General features: G+C 38.9%; 3 protein-coding genes across 3 annotated transcripts in view; all 3 read left to right on the top strand.

Moving 5' to 3' along the window:
* The first annotated feature begins 7 nt into the window (after positions 1–7).
* Positions 8–1,535, top strand: LOC110047451 (uncharacterized). The gene is made up of 2 exons (XM_020753202.2): positions 8–120; positions 435–1,535. Exons 1-2 carry the CDS (start codon positions 80–82, stop codon positions 1,144–1,146), a joined length of 753 nt encoding a protein of 250 aa, XP_020608861.2. The 5' UTR covers positions 8–79; the 3' UTR covers positions 1,147–1,535.
* A 1,384-nt stretch (positions 1,536–2,919) lies between these two features.
* On the top strand, positions 2,920–11,003 carry LOC110047435 (reticulon-1-A-like). The gene is made up of 9 exons (XM_089291497.1): positions 2,920–3,329; positions 3,632–3,685; positions 5,821–6,028; positions 6,793–6,832; positions 7,429–7,527; positions 7,972–8,041; positions 8,587–8,633; positions 8,779–8,837; positions 9,281–11,003. Exons 1-9 carry the CDS (start codon positions 3,101–3,103, stop codon positions 9,327–9,329), a joined length of 855 nt encoding a protein of 284 aa, XP_089147623.1. The 5' UTR covers positions 2,920–3,100; the 3' UTR covers positions 9,330–11,003.
* A 2,119-nt stretch (positions 11,004–13,122) lies between these two features.
* The window catches only part of LOC110047449 (uncharacterized), a 2,431-nt gene continuing 460 nt past the window's right edge, over positions 13,123–15,093 (top strand). Inside the window, exons 1-2 of the mRNA XM_020753200.2 lie at positions 13,123–14,193; positions 14,504–15,093. The exon at positions 14,504–15,093 is cut by the window's right edge and continues 460 nt beyond it. Of these exons, the coding sequence (XP_020608859.2) occupies positions 14,153–14,193; positions 14,504–15,093 (631 nt within the window). The 5' untranslated portion in view covers positions 13,123–14,152. The remainder of the gene's footprint in view (positions 14,194–14,503) is intronic.

Raw genomic sequence — 15,093 nt, 5'->3', positions numbered from 1 at the left:
ACCGATCAACAGTTCACCAAGTTTTCAGAGAAGGCAAACAAGACAAAAGAGAAAAATATCAAGAGAAGTCCTAGACAGCATGGCTCTCGTATTCAGATTTCCAAGCTATCATCCATGCAGGTATTTTTTGAAGCAGTTTTCATTCGAGCATGCTTTGTAAAAGTTTAACAGCTTTTTGCTATATATTGAGTTAGATTTCTGAGCCCTCGGTCAGGGGCAAATATTTCTTTGCGTTTCGAATGATTTTAGGCGCTTTCTCTCGAGCAGTGTGTTATATTCAAAATTTCCACTATCTTATGCTTTGAGTAGTGGAAATAAAAAGCATGCAGAGTTCGGTAATCGTCCTAAAACAATTACGTTGGAAAGTCTTGTCCCTGGTTTCTTTTGCATTCAGTTAATAATTTATAACAATCGTTTTCTTTCTTTGCTTGCAGCTACTACAACCGAGCTTACAGAGGCTATGACTTTTTCCACGATCTATGGAAAGAAATCGTCCGCCCTTACGAACAGCAAGCACGAAATTCTGATCAGGGACCAACAAAGATTGCCTCTGTACCGCTGAGTCATTACAAACCTGAAGAAATCTCGCTTGAGGTGGATAACGAAAAGGTCATCTTACATGGCTTGCATCAATTCGAACGAGAAGATGGATTCGAGGAAAGCGAGTTCAAGAGAGTGTTCAAACTACCTCAGGGTATAGATCCAAAAACAGTCAAGTCACGCCCTAGCCGAGATGGCTGCGCTCTCGTAATCGAGGCCAAGAAACAGGTGGAGGAAAAAGTTGACGAAGGGAAATTTGAGGCCAAGTTAGATTTCAGTGGTTTTAAACCAGAAAAGATCAAGATCCAACTCCGCGGAAATGAGTTGAACATCACTGGGAAACACCTCTCGGAGCGTGACGATTTCTACCTGTCACGTGACTACAGTCGTCGTATTCTGCTGCCCGATGACGTTGATCTAAGCTCAGTGACGTCACACTTGTCGAAAGAAGGCCTGCTGACCATAGAAGCATCACGTGATCCAGCTTTGCTGCCGCACGAGAGATCCGTTGACGTCACCATGGAAACATGTACAGCAGACGAGGAATTAGGCGAGGAGCCAAAACAGACAACGAGCACAGACTCAGGAGAACCTGCAAGCGAATGAGACAAAAAGGAAATGTAGCTTGAAGAGTGAAGTAGATATTCAAACTGATTGAATCGAACTGAGTTATTATTGTTTCGAAACAATTATTTAGTTTTGCCCAGTTTCATTGTAATGTTCATAAATACATTAGCGTTCGATCTGGAAAAAATACCTTTGCCTCTTTCATACGACAGACTACAGCAAATGAAAGATTGAACTTCTGATTAATCAATAATAATGTAAATGTTATTAATATGAATAATAATATTAACATGATTTCTGTATTATTTTTATTTTGAATTTTTATGTCTCAATCCTTTGGATCTTGCAGACTGTGTTCTTGACAGCAGCATGATCAATTTAATTTATACAAAACGAACTGAAAAAATAAATTTTCCAAATCAATATAATATTGTGGTTTTCTTTTCTCGTTTTTTTTTTTTTTTTTTTTTTTTTAATTTATGATTATGGTCTCTTCTTTCCCCTCGGTAAGCGGCGCGCACCAGTTACGGACACATCTTCTTCCCTCAGGCTGCCTGCTTACGGATGCATGCCAATTAAGTCAATTCGTGCTATTAGAAATGGCGAAATGCCAACACGAATCAAGAGATTCGGCCGATCTCACCGCAGCAACATCATTCGTGAACCTGGGCCAGTTATGATCTCATCGGTTTGTACTTACACATTTTAGACACTTTAAACCCCTGCAGTGTTTTTGGTATAGAAGCAGCTGACCTATTGTCTCCACAAAATAGGAGTTATTTTCTTGAGAACCAGTTCAAGAGGAGTTCGTCAGTAGACAAGTACAACACTTACCCATCGGTTTATCAACTTGATGTTGATTAAGGAAGTCGACTTTTCGAGCGTTAACTCTTCTTCAGCTTTACAAACTCTGAAAAGCACTGAGTTAATTTACAACTTAATATCAAATTCAAGTCCACTGAATCATGAGCCAAGCACTCCCCTGTTGCTTGTCCTGGAACATGATCTGTTCCGAGAAGCGAACAGAAGGCTGTTCTTTAAGGGAAACCTGTGTTCCAAGCCACCGTCTGAGTAATTCTATCACCGGGTGTTCAAAACCATTACTCGTCTGTTAAAAGAAAAAATTAGTTTTAAAGAAGTGCTAGTTCTATTAGCCGATCTCCTTCCAAGAAGTGCCCCTCTATGCTATTTAAAGAATTCCCGCCCTTGAGGTTCGTTCCTGTGGTAACTGCTCATACTGCATTTGTGTCAGGCCAAGATGTTGGCGCCCCTTCAAGCATCCGCAGCCAGTCTAGCCAAAGTGTTTTCAAAACACTTTCGTGGAAAAGACTGGGTAGAAAAGTGATTTATGTAGACTGCCTTTCTCTCAGCTAGCATTGAGCAATAATAAGATGAAGGGTAGGAGAAATATTCTCCCACATAGCCCTTATCCGTCCTTATTCTCAAGTTATTTTTGGAGCACTTAGTATCTCAGAAACACGTTCACCGAACAACAACAGTACGAGTGTCTTTACCTCCTCCACGTGCGACGAATACTGCCTGGGAACGAGGCTGCCTCGAGGCGCCCCTAACAGCATTCAAAATTTCCTCAAGTCCTTCCGATTTCTAAAATAGAAACTGGAAACTCACAGGCCGATTGATATTGTTTTTCTAGTAATATAAAGAACGAAAGTGTGACAAAATATCGCAAAAGAGCGCAGTTTTTGCCTCGCAAACTCTGAACTTTGAGACTTCCTTTTATGGACGATCATTAAGGAAGAATTATAACGACCTCTCTGATTGGTTCATTTACATCCGTTTCCCAAATATGGCGTGGCCGTGAAAAAATTGCGCCAGTGTGATTTTTGAAAACATCGAGGTCCATCATCTCTATATTTCGTACTTTACTCATAATTCTTGCGTAAGATTAAACCTTTTGGGTGCTTTATTAAACATAAATCTGTAAAGTCAGTGTAATAAAAGCTAAAGGGTTTCTTGGTTATTTATCTTCAATATGTCGGAGTCTGTACCAGATACAAGCGACTTGCTAGATTTCACAAACAACATGGAAGACGAGAATGTGCCTTCTTCAACAGTAGGTTTTGATGAGCCAGCAAAAGACGAAGAGCCTTCTCCAGAAAGTGAAAAGGTGCCCGATGAAAAGGAGGAAACGTCAGCTGTAGAAGATCTTCCAACAGAGAAAACAGAATCGGAAGAAAAACCCGAAGAAACGCCCTCGAAAGGTAAGCTCAACGTGCAGACGATTGTTAGTTGTGCTGGTGTTTTGCACATTACAAGCGCGGTAAACAGCTTTGTCTGTGGATTACATTTTGATTGTAGGGTCGACCATCTAATGTCGTAATACTTTCCTCATGAAATCGTGAATTTTGCTCGTGAAGGAAGGAAAATTAACATTTAATTCTGTGTCTGTGTGCTCTCAAAGGTACGAATAGACTTTCGTTGCTCGTGTTCACAGATGTTGGAGGTCGAAAGAGTTTTCGTCGTTATATCTCACTCTAATTGCTGCTATTTTGCAATATTTTAGAGTTGACAAGCCGGCCGGCGAGGTGGATGAAAGAACATGGAGTGGATCAAAGAGGTATCGTTCAACAATTGTGCATTTTGAGGTGAAAGTGCGTTTACCTTACTTAGATTACCGACTTGCAGTGGCAAGCGAGGTACTTGACTGTACGTGTAGAGTGATTTTTAAGCTTTTTGTATACAGCTTTTCGATCGTACCAAAAAAAATTAAATAGAGAAAAAATATAAAGAAAAGCATTTTTATTGACTGCGACTGCGAACGAACGGCGTTCGAAATCTCCATTATGGGTCATTCGCTTTAGGGGCGCTGCCTTATAGAATGAAAACATAATGGAAGTCGGACGCACCCTCTTTTATCGTGTGATTGGAAACTTCATTTGCTCATCAAATCGTAAACTGAGGCCAGATATTTATGGGGACAATTGCTGTTAAATGTAATAAGTATGGTTTGCCGATTTCTCGCCTCATGGTGATGAGATTCAACGCTCTATTGAGCAGGCCATTTTACTTTCTGACCAAACTGAATTATTCCTTTCTCCCATTCACGATTGTTCTGTGTTGTAAATTTGCCCCTCATATTCAGAAAATGCTCTCCAGTTGACTGAAATAATTATTTTCTATGATTCTGTCAAACTGAATTATTTATAACTAACCAGCATATATTTTGTTATTGCCTCACATTTGGGGTGGGGCCTTTAAAATAACTTCAACCTTTTTTTTCCCCTCTCTCTCTTTCAAAAGAAAAGTCTCGGACTTCATTGAAGTAAAGTCAATTGTGCATATGAAATATCTTTGTCATTTTTATGTTAAAGTACAATATAATACAAGCTTGCTTTAAGAAGTTATCTTTTCTGCATTACACCTGCCGGTCTGTTTAGAATATTTCTCTCAAGCCTGTTGTGTGTGTGTATTCAAAGTTTTAATCCTACATTGCAGAAGAATCAGCCTTGGGTTTTTTGCTAAATAGCACCAACCGTGTAGCCTGTTCCTTTGTTGTTTTAGTTTCCATTTTAACAGGAAATTGATTGACAATGTTTTCGACTTCTGTATGGTATTTCTCCAGCCGGCTACAATAAAAATTATTTTGCACTCTACAGGTACCCCTTCCAAATGCAAAGTTAAACTTGGAAAGAAGTTCTTTTCTCACAATTGTCAGCTCATTTCTTTATGATTCATGACTAAGCACTCCTTTCTATTGCTCTTGTATTGCTGTGGCTCTGTTTTGTAGTTCTAAACATCCCTGTGACATATTTTTTTTGTTTGATATTTTCAATAAATGTGGCAATCTGTCATAAATAGTGAATAAAACTTTGATTTGGTTATTTTTAGCTCTCTGAAACACAATATTTCACTTCCATTGCTAAATCTGAAGATGAATTTATTGCTGTTGACAGTTATTCAGTTATATTACAGAGCTGAGGAAATTACAACAGAGATTAAACAAACAAGAGAAGACAGAGGATCTTATTTTGATGTTTGTATTTTTCCTTTAATCCTTGAGCTTTGGAGAGTAGAAACATCAAGATGAGGTCCATTCACTATGTTGTGTTGCAGTCTTAAAAACTAGGTAGAAACCGAAAATGTTTTCTTTCATTTAGGAAACACTGAGAAAAAGCAAGAAAAATCATTCTGACTTTTGTTTTGACTATTACAATGTATATTCTCTTTGCTCATGCCATCAATGTGTCAACAGAAAGTTAAATTTAAACTGAAAGCTTTAGTATTGTGTCAGCTTGCTACAGGTTAGGAAATGGTCAGGGAAAAAATTCTTCGAGGTCAGGGAAAATAGAAATTTTGAAGAAAAGTTAGGGAATATTGAAATAATTTGATATAGCTGATTTAATACCACTGAAGGCTGGAAGAAAACTTGGGGTCATTGATCTCAATGATATTATTTTTTCCCTCAATGAAGAAAGGAAACTTGTCACTCTTAATAAACGAGTGGAAGAAGCTGCTACTAGACCTGACATTTTGCATTTCTCAAGTTTGGAAAATTTTATTTTTATCAGGGAAAAGTCAGGAAATTTTGAAAAGAGATGTCTTTTGCAACCATGCATGTACATCTGCAGCTTAAAAACGTAAAACAAAAAGGAATCTGTTTTCTATCTCTAAGTTAAGTTTTTGAAGGCCACCTTTTATGTCAAACATTGAACAGTGGACAGTTTGTATAGTGCATATCTCTTTCTATTTTAGTAATTGACCTGATCTATTGGCGCTGTCTGAAGAAGACTGGAATTGTGGTTGCCACTGGCCTGGTTCTCTTGATTTCATTGACCATGTACACGTTGCTGAGTGTTTTGACGTTCTTCTCCATGGCTCTGTTAACAGTGTCACTGCTGTACAGGGTTGGCATGACCGTCATGGGAGCTATCCAGAAAAGTGGCACTGATAATCCATTCAAGTAAGTACTGCTGATGTGAAGGATTCCTTTGGGATTTTGTTATCAAAAACGAGCTTAATTTTCCTTCCAGAGTAATATGTACTTAAGAAATAGAAAACATGTACCGTGTTTCTATCGAGTCATAGAAACATGAGTGGAAGTTTGGGAGAACGGGAAATGCTGTGGGAACACGAGCCAGAGGTAAGTGTTTCCACAGCTTTTTCAAGTTCTCCCAAACTTTCACGAGTGTTTCTATAACTTGACAGAAACATGGAGAACATGTTTTTTATTTCTTTTAGAAAATACTGCAACGAAAAAAAGGGAAACAACTTGTTTACTTTGATCATCAATAAATTTTCTTTGCACATGCCATCATTATGTCAACAGCTTGTGCCAGTTGTGTGTTTTCATTGAGTTATAGAAACACGATTTTTAACCAATCAGCGCGCGTATTTTCTTAGGGCTGTTTTCTAAATACTGGTACAGTTGTGAACTAGTTTTACGTAGTGTTAATTCCTGGGCAATTATGGAAGCTTCCAACTTGTATCTACTGACAGCATTACCTGGCCAGTTTGTTATCCCCCCGTGAGATCACTTCTGATTGAAACAAAATATTTACACAAGATGATGCAAGAGTAAAACAAGTTTATGTTTCAAAATTTGCAATTCTGTTGCCAGGCTATCCTAAAGTTCATGGTGGGGAGTTATTTTGTTTGTGATGAAAGTAATCCTCCTTCTTTCCAGAGAACGGTTTAAAAAAAATTCTTGTCCTTATTTCACTGTAGGACTATTCTTGAGAGAGACGTGGACGTCCCGAAAGAAAAGGTACAATTTTGTCTGTTATATCTCTTAAATCTTCAGTACTTTTATACCTAATACTGCTGTCTTCTAAATACAGTGTAAACAATTCATCCCTTCAGATCCAATTTACATTTTACACTTCTTCGGAGCATGATATCACTGATAGATGAAGCTGGTGATGAAGCAAACTTGAATAAAGCTTTATACAGTGCTACCGTGGGCACCTAGAAAAGTTTTTGATTACCTTTTGACAACGTTTTGACATGTTTTTGACAATTTTTGATGGCATCTGTTTCAAATGGCAAATCGAACTGCCACAATTTGCCGTTTGCGGGTTAAGATTTTTTGAACTTTCTATAAGAGTGAATGGTGAATTCGACAATTTAACATCTCTACCCTTGATAGTTCCCATGTTTTGATTGGCCAGTTCAAATAGAAGCCAGCAAAAAGTTGTTAAAAAGATGTCAAATTTGATATCAAAAACCTTCTCAAATGGTAACAGTAGGGTGCATAGCATTGTTAACCTGTAGCTTTCTGTTCTCAGCAGAAACTGCCTCTGTGTTTAACATAATTGTTGAAGGATGCGATTTCTTAAATTTCTATTTTCTTTTTGGTTCCAGGCTGTGGAGTTTGTGGAGGCCAGCATTGATCACATCAATGCTCATTCAAAGGAACTGAGGCGACTTTTCTTAGTGGAGGACATTGTCGATTCCATCAAGGTATATTTCCTGTTCTGTCAATTTGACATACACAGCAGGCTTGTAGCCAGGATTTGAAAAGTGGATGTCCAAAATCTGCTAGAGCAGGTTTCAGTTGAGTGCCGAAAGTAATTAGGCAATACAGTTTGAGGTTGGCTTAGTCATCTAATTGGTAACTAATTGGTTTGGTTTGGTTTAACAACACTCAGTTTAAAACTGCTCTATAAGATCTGCTCATGGAATGATTTAACAAGCAACATGTGGAAAATGATGAAACCCCTGCTATCTATTCTGATTGCACTGATTTAGACTACATGTATGAGATTTGAGATGTCTTTTCCAACTTTGACCAGTTTTTTAGAGTGTAGTATTTTACCTTGGCAGAGAGACATTTTTCCAGTTACATGTAGGAGTTATAGAAGCATGAGTGTTAATTAATGATGATGCTTTTTTTTTCTCTTTTAGTTTGGACTCCTGTTGTGGGTTTTGTCGTATGTTGGAGCTTGGTTCAGTGCGTTAACACTTGTCATCATCGGTAAATGTATTAAGTAATAGTCGTTGTATTTAGTCATGGATTGCCCAACTGGCCAGAGCAAAAATCTCATGTTCAAGTGTTAGCCCCTTGCCAGAGCCAGATTTACATCAACAAAGGCCTAGTGTACCCAGTGCTTTAAATGTCGGTAGTTTTGATTTGCTGCCATGCTGGTCAATTCATTGTATCAGTACATTAATGGAAGTTCTTAGTTGATGATTGTGGTCCTGTTAGGAGGCTTATGCGTGTCCCCCATCTCAATTTCAAACCTTTTCATGCTGCAATTTCTGATGGTCCTTGCATCGTCAGAATTTCACCACAAGTCACGTTGTCCATTGTCATTTTACTGGCCTCCATGTTTGAATGCTACACTGTACATGTATCTTGCATGTCAGAATTTTACAGCAACAAGGACTCGTTAGGTGTTTTGTAAGAAACCGATAACTAATATAATATAACCATGTATTGCCTGTTTCTTGGACCACGATCACATGTATTGAGTCAGTGAATTGTTAGTTTTGAATTATTTCCTGTGATTTCTTTGGCAGGGTTTGTTGTCCTCTTCTCGATTCCCCGCTTGTACGAAGATCATCAGGTAATATTGGCAGGCAATAACGTTATAGATTTCTCAGATATCTAGACCCACTGATGTATGACTTGAATGGTTTCTGAACTTTTCCAGAAATCAACATGGAAGAAAGCCTTGTTTGTTGAGTTTTTGTTTCTGCTTTTGTTTTCAGGATAAGGTTGATGAATACCTGTCTATGGCTCGTACCCAGATATCCTCTCTAATTGAACAGTAAGTCACTGTTGTATAGCATATTTTATTGTTACTCTTGACCATCGCAGGGGAATGCAGTGGCTGGTTATTGTGCGTATCCCATTCCAGGTAGTTCTAACTCAGTGCAATGTTCTTTTGATGTAAATTTGTTTCATGGTTGAGAGTGTGATCAGAGTGGTGGGAAGGCAAAAAATTAGGGGCGTAGGAAAGGATTGGAAGTAGAATTTTCGTTATGCTGTATTAATCTATTGAAAACTTAAATCCATACTAATAGTGTAGGAGTCTGAAACGAAGGATGTGGCAAGTGAAATGAACCAACATAAAGGACAAACTTCAAGCTTTCTTGAGGAACCTTTGGAGTGACTTCCCCTGAACAAAAAGAGTTTAAATGGTTCAGGTGCAATACATGCTATTAATCTTCATAAAAGGTTTCAAGTGTTATGTTTTATCTTTCTTCTTAGGGCAAAGTCCAAGTTGCCGGCCAAGCTGCAAAAACAGAAGTCATCATAAACCATTGTTCTGCACATGAAGGAATTTAAGTTCCAGTGGCTCTGATTTTCAAGTGCACCCCCAAAACGCTCTCTGTTATCCCTTGCCTGTTTCTAATTTCTGTGTGGATGTTTCTTGAATCTCAGAAATAGTTGAAGTTTGTTGGAAAATTTGTTTGATGCATTTTTACTACGGCACTGGTATCACTCATACAAGCAGCGGTTTTCTTTGTATGGAAATGGTGTAAAGAGATAATTTAGTTGAAAACTCTCAATTATTTTTAAACAAGACATAGTAATGCTTCCTCAAAATGTACTAAGTATCAGAACTGATTGTTGTTCAGGGCATTGTAAGATCACTCCCTTTAGCTCCAATCACCCCCTCCTCCCCCCCAAAAAATTGTCACATAAAGTATTGGTGGGACCAAACTCATGAATGGTGTTATGATCTACCCCTTAATGGTAGATGGTAGTGTTTTGCTACTTTTTTGGATAGCTTTTGTTGATTGTGCTACTGTAAAACTTAATGGAGCTTCTGGTAGATGCCCAGTAGTTGAAGGAGTCGACTAAGATGTGGCCATGAAAAGCTGATTGACAAACAAAATAAAGAATATTGAAACCTTTTTATGCAGTTCATATGGGAGGGCAGCTTGGATGAAGTTTCATGCTGCAATAAGCATAATTAAAATTATCGCCCCAAGAAAAACTGTCTGTAACAAAGCACTGGCAGCCTGGTAAATTGCCGATAGCAGCATTATTTACCAAGTGCTGAAAGTGTAAGATGGTATTTTAATCTTGTGATCTGTTGTTCATGTAACTTGTAATAAAGAAGGAACAATTGGCCATTTCCAGTTGCCTTTTGCTTCTGTGTCAAAATGAGTCTTTGTGTAAAACCATGTCTCCCCCCCCCCCCCCCCCTTCCTTCCCACCTCTCCCATACAGGTTCACTTTCATGTAATCACTCATTTTCGTATGAGAGGTTTTGGTTGAGGACTAGTTTTGAAACAGAGGCACAAGGTAACTTGGAAATGGCTTATTTAGTAAGCACATGAAATAAACAGAGTTGAACGTTCAATGGGCAAAAATCTGTGTTAGGGGGAAAGGGGTGCATTGTATTCTTGGTGAGCATGAAATGCATTTGTAAAAGAATAGGAGAGCTACACTTTTACATGCATTCTTACTAGCAATATGTGTAATTACATTGATTACTCCCAACAAGATGTCAAATAATGTAATATGCATGTTTTTAGCAGGTTCAGTTTGCACTGAACCTTGTGTCTTGACTTTTAACCTTCAAAACTTGAGATTCCTTGTCAACTCACATGAAGCTTGTAAAAAGAGATGTTTGTCATATAAATCAAAGTTGTTTAAATCCAAAGGTTGGAGTGAATCTAAAGCATATTCATAAAAATTGAAATGCAATCTTTTTCTATTCTCCTGTCTTTATTTGCTTTGTGGCTTACTTGAATATCTTAACTTTGTCCTGCAAAGTGACCAGAAAGAGAGAATTGTCACCCATTGTCTTTCAATCATGTGTTAGCTACACACATCTTTTACAGTTTTGTTTGAGAAATATCTATTTTAATAAAGTCTTATCTCTGCTGTGCTTTCTGATTACCATCCGCTCCAGCATTTTAAAGCGTTGTAGTTACATTGTATGCAGTAAATAAAAAAGTCAAATGTGTCTAACTGCTAACTAGTGCCCTTGTTTGTGGGGAAGGGTTTTGGGTTTCCACCTGATTTGTTCAGTTCAAGGGACAAGCAGCTGCTAGTTGTCCACACAAAATTGACTTGATTTAGAAAAAATTGAAAGCCCAAGAAAAAACGTTTTGTGGCTTTGCATGTCTTTCTACATCAAATTTCCAGGAACAATGAGACAGTGCTTCCTAAAACCCTGCTCTCAAAAGTAATATTCTAAATTTGAAAAAGGAGCAAAGCTGTGACCAAGCAAAATAATTAATGGAATTATCAAAGGTACACAATATGCAAAATAAGCAGGATGTAATCCTGAGAGGAATGTTGAATGCAGTTATGATTTCCAGTTCAAGTCAAGAAGAAAACAGAACAGTTAAAAACAACTAGAGAGTGCAAAACTAAATTAAAGTAAGACATTCTGGAAACATTTTGTGAGAAAAAGCCTGTGGATTGGACTGTCTCTTGTTCTCTGGACCAATAATTCACCCTAAATCATCAGATTTTGCTTTCTCAAAACACAATGAGAGTGATGTGTCTTGCCCAGGAACATGACACTATTATAAACCCAGAAAACTCAAACAATCCCACACATCTCTTGGGCTGCTGGGGAGCACTTGTAATATTGATAATGTGATTTGCATTTGAAGAATCATCTCTGGTGAAGTAAAAGTGGTGGTGCAATTTCCCTAGCCAGTTTGATTACTAGAAAACTGCTGATTGGCTCTTCTCTGCAACTTGTACTGCCCTAAAAATTAGTCCAGAGGTGAGGAATTTCCTTTGACTCCTTTCTTTTTACATTACGATTTGTGTCCAACTTGGGGCATTGGCATTCTCACAACTTTTATTATGGGGGACAGAGGTTGGCTCAGGTACTGCTGGATTCTGCTGTTTGGAAAGTTGCTGACTGTAAATTCATGCTTGAACTAAAACCTTGATTGCTAGGTTTCAAAGTCTTCGAACTTTTCTGCCTCTTCAGCGTTTTTAGATCTTTTTCAGGGTTTTGCTCCATATGCACCAACAATAATATGGTTAATCCTGAATTTTGGTCTGAAATAGAGTGAAGGTTTCAAGAAGCTCGCTGAACACCCCACACAACTTTCCTAGGATTTAATCCCTGGGAAATGCACAAGTAGCCATGGATTCCTGGGGTGGACTCCCCTAAAAAAAAGGACCAGGGTGTTCATCGAAAATTTTAAAAAGAACCCCTAAGAGGTACCAAGACCCTGTTTTGTGGGTGTGGCTTGAATATTTTTTTGCTCCACTAAGCTCCTCTAAGAGATACCAATGCTAAAACAAGTACCCTACAAGGTACCACTTAAGCAACCGCTGTGGAGTTTTTGAGGCTGAACACCCTAAGAAGTACCAAGAGCATTACCAAAACCATGTTTTTTAACCCCTAAAAGGTGTGACAACAACCCCGTCCTTTTAAAATGGGAGTCCACTCCCGCGCATCAATTTTAAACAAGAATTTAAATTTAAACCCATCAAAGAACGTCTACAAAAGTGCCCGGAGGGGGGGACTCCCATATGGAGTGGACAGGGATGCTCGTCGGAAATTTTGAATTTAACCCCTAAAAGAGACCAATCTGGGCGTGGCCGAAGCTTATGCAGACCCCTAAAAGAGACCAGTTTATGAAACAGACAAAAAGTACAGTGACTTTTAATGATGGCGAATTTGTTTATATGAATTGAGTAAATATAAAGAATCAAAATTCTTTCTGTTTTGTTATTTCTTTGCGTGCAACACTTAACGAGACCTTGAGGGCTAAAAATAATGACATTTTGCCCAGAACACCCTAAGCGAGACCAAAATCCGAAATTTACACCCCTAAGCGAGACGACGAACATCCCCGTCCATTCCATATGGAAGTCTCCCCCCCCCCCTCCCCCGGGCAAAAGTGCAGGGTAACTCTTAATTATCTTATTGTTTTCCCTACTCACCCACAACTCATTAAGCGATTTCTTCAATTTACTACTGGTTGTTTCAACCATTTGGTGAGGGGGACATGGGGATTTGCGGTGTTGCGGTGTTAATGCTTTTTTAATGCGGTGATGCGGTGATGCGGTGAATAAAATCTCAACTTGCGGTGTTGCGGTGATCTCAAACCCTACGATGTGCGATGTTTGTGTTTTTCACGCTGCGGTGTTCGGTGAAATGAAGTTGTTTGCGGTGCTGGGGTTTTTTGATTTACCATTCTCAAACCTAAATTTGACCTAAATTTAGCGTGTAAACTTCGTTAATCCAAGCTAATTTATGACAAACACATACCATTGAGGTTAATAATTTGTAACAAAATACAGACCATCACTTTCTAGTCAATCTTCAATATGCTTCGGCTGCCAATGCGAAGCTGTTTTCATTTATACGTAACTTGACAAGTAACTCGACCTCTGCCACCCGGAGCTCAGTGTTAGGTAGACACGTGGAGCGAGAACAGAAACAATCCTGGAAATTCTGGAAACGCGTTGCGCTGACGGTGTTTCGTTGACTTTTCTTGCGGTGATGCGATGTTCGTTAGTTTTTTTTTTTTTTTTTTTTTGGCGGTGTTGCGGTGTTCAGAACCTCCCATGTCCCCCTCTTTGGTGGACCGTAAATGCTGCGTAATGTGTTAAATCAGTGTCTCAAATCCGCTTCTCATTTGCTGCAGATTTTGGAAGGGATAATCTGTAGAACCTTTCACTTATAGAAAACTACCAAGGCGAGAACTGTGACACTGCTGCTATAAATTCCATGGTATTCTATTCGTTATAATGGGATATTTCGACGAATAGATCGCAGCACAACATTTCCCCCCAGTGATCGCCATTTTTGTTTTGAAGTGACGTCAGATTTCCCCGTGATCCCTTTCGCGCGTGATACAAGAAGAAAGAAATTTCTCGTTTTTGCCAGAAGAATCTAGAGAGATCCATTTATGTCGAGAAATTTCTCGCTTTTGCTAATAAAAACCAGAGAATAATTGTTTTTGCTTAGTCAGGCTTACGAATCATTGACCTAATGGTTTAATTTTAGTAACTTTCGATCGTTCTAGAAGAAGATCGTCGGCTATATAAGGAGGCTTTCAGCAGACCGTTCAACAGTTCACCACGTTTTCAGAGAAGGCAAACAAGATATAAGAAGAGAAAGGATCACTAGCAGACGTTCAAGAAAGCATGGCTCTTGTATTCAGATTTCCAAGCTATCATCCATACAGGTATTTTGAGCTACATTCAAACTTGCTTTGCAAAAGTATGAGATTAACAACCTTTTTGTGTGCCAATTATGTCCTGTATATTTCCGAATCGGCTTAAAGACGATTTAAAACCTTCCATATTAAATCGTAACAGTCATATACGAGATTTATCACCCTGCGTGTGCCATTATGATGACGTAGAATATTTAATTAAAACTGTTGCGTTTTCATCAAAGTTTGCACTTTCCAAGTTTATGGTTTTGATTAGTGCGATGTTCAGTCCTTTTTGCATTCATTTAAAAATTGATATCAATCCTTTTTTTCTTTTCAGCTACTTCAATCGAGCTCCCAGAGGCTATGACTTTTTCCACGATCTATGGAAAGAAATCGCCCGCCCTTACGAACAGCGAGCAGGAAATTCTCATCAAGGACCAACAAAGATTGCCTCTGTACCCCTGAGTCATTACAAACCTGAAGAAATCTCGCTTGAGGTGGATAACGAAAAGGTCATCTTACATGGCTTGCATCAGTTCGAACGAGAAGATGGATTCGAGAAAAGCGAGTTCAAGAGAGTGTTTAAGCTTCCTCAGGGTATTGATCCAAAAACAGTCAAGTCACGCCCTAGCCAAGATGGGCAGGCTCTAATAATCGAGGGCACCAAACCCGAGGAGGAAGAAGCTGACGATGGCAAATTTCGGGCCAAGTTGGATGTCAGTGGTTTTAAACCAGAAGAGATCAAGATCCAACTCCGCGGAAATGAGTTGAACATCACTGGGAAACACATCTCAGAGCGTGACGATTTTTATCTGTCACGCGATCACAGCCGTCGTATTGTGCTGCCAAAAGACGTGATTCTTTCCACGGTGACCTCACGCTTGTCAAAAGAAGGCCTATTGACCATAGAAGCATCGCGTGATCCAG

This window comes from Orbicella faveolata, unplaced genomic scaffold (genome assembly GCF_042242905.1).
Source record: "Orbicella faveolata isolate gen_17 unplaced genomic scaffold, um_ofav_v1 contig_24, whole genome shotgun sequence".
In the NCBI taxonomy this organism is placed as follows: Eukaryota; Metazoa; Cnidaria; class Anthozoa; order Scleractinia; family Merulinidae; genus Orbicella; species Orbicella faveolata.
This window is presented reverse-complemented; position numbering and strand designations above follow the sequence as displayed.

What these genes read in the sequence shown, in the direction of transcription:
- LOC110047435 (XM_089291497.1), top strand. Translation starts at nt 3,101, where the DNA reads ATGTCGGAGTCTGTACCAGATACAAGCGACTTGCTAGATTTCACAAAC. An exon ending in ACATGGAGTGGATCAAAGAG is followed by an intron (nt 3,686 to 5,820) that starts GTATCGTTCAAC and finishes TTTCTATTTTAG; the next exon opens with TAATTGACCTGATCTATTGG. An exon ending in TGGACGTCCCGAAAGAAAAG is followed by an intron (nt 6,833 to 7,428) that starts GTACAATTTTGT and finishes TTTTGGTTCCAG; the next exon opens with GCTGTGGAGTTTGTGGAGGC.
- LOC110047451 (XM_020753202.2), top strand. Translation starts at nt 80, where the DNA reads ATGGCTCTCGTATTCAGATTTCCAAGCTATCATCCATGCAG. An exon ending in CCAAGCTATCATCCATGCAG is followed by an intron (nt 121 to 434) that starts GTATTTTTTGAA and finishes CTTTGCTTGCAG; the next exon opens with CTACTACAACCGAGCTTACA.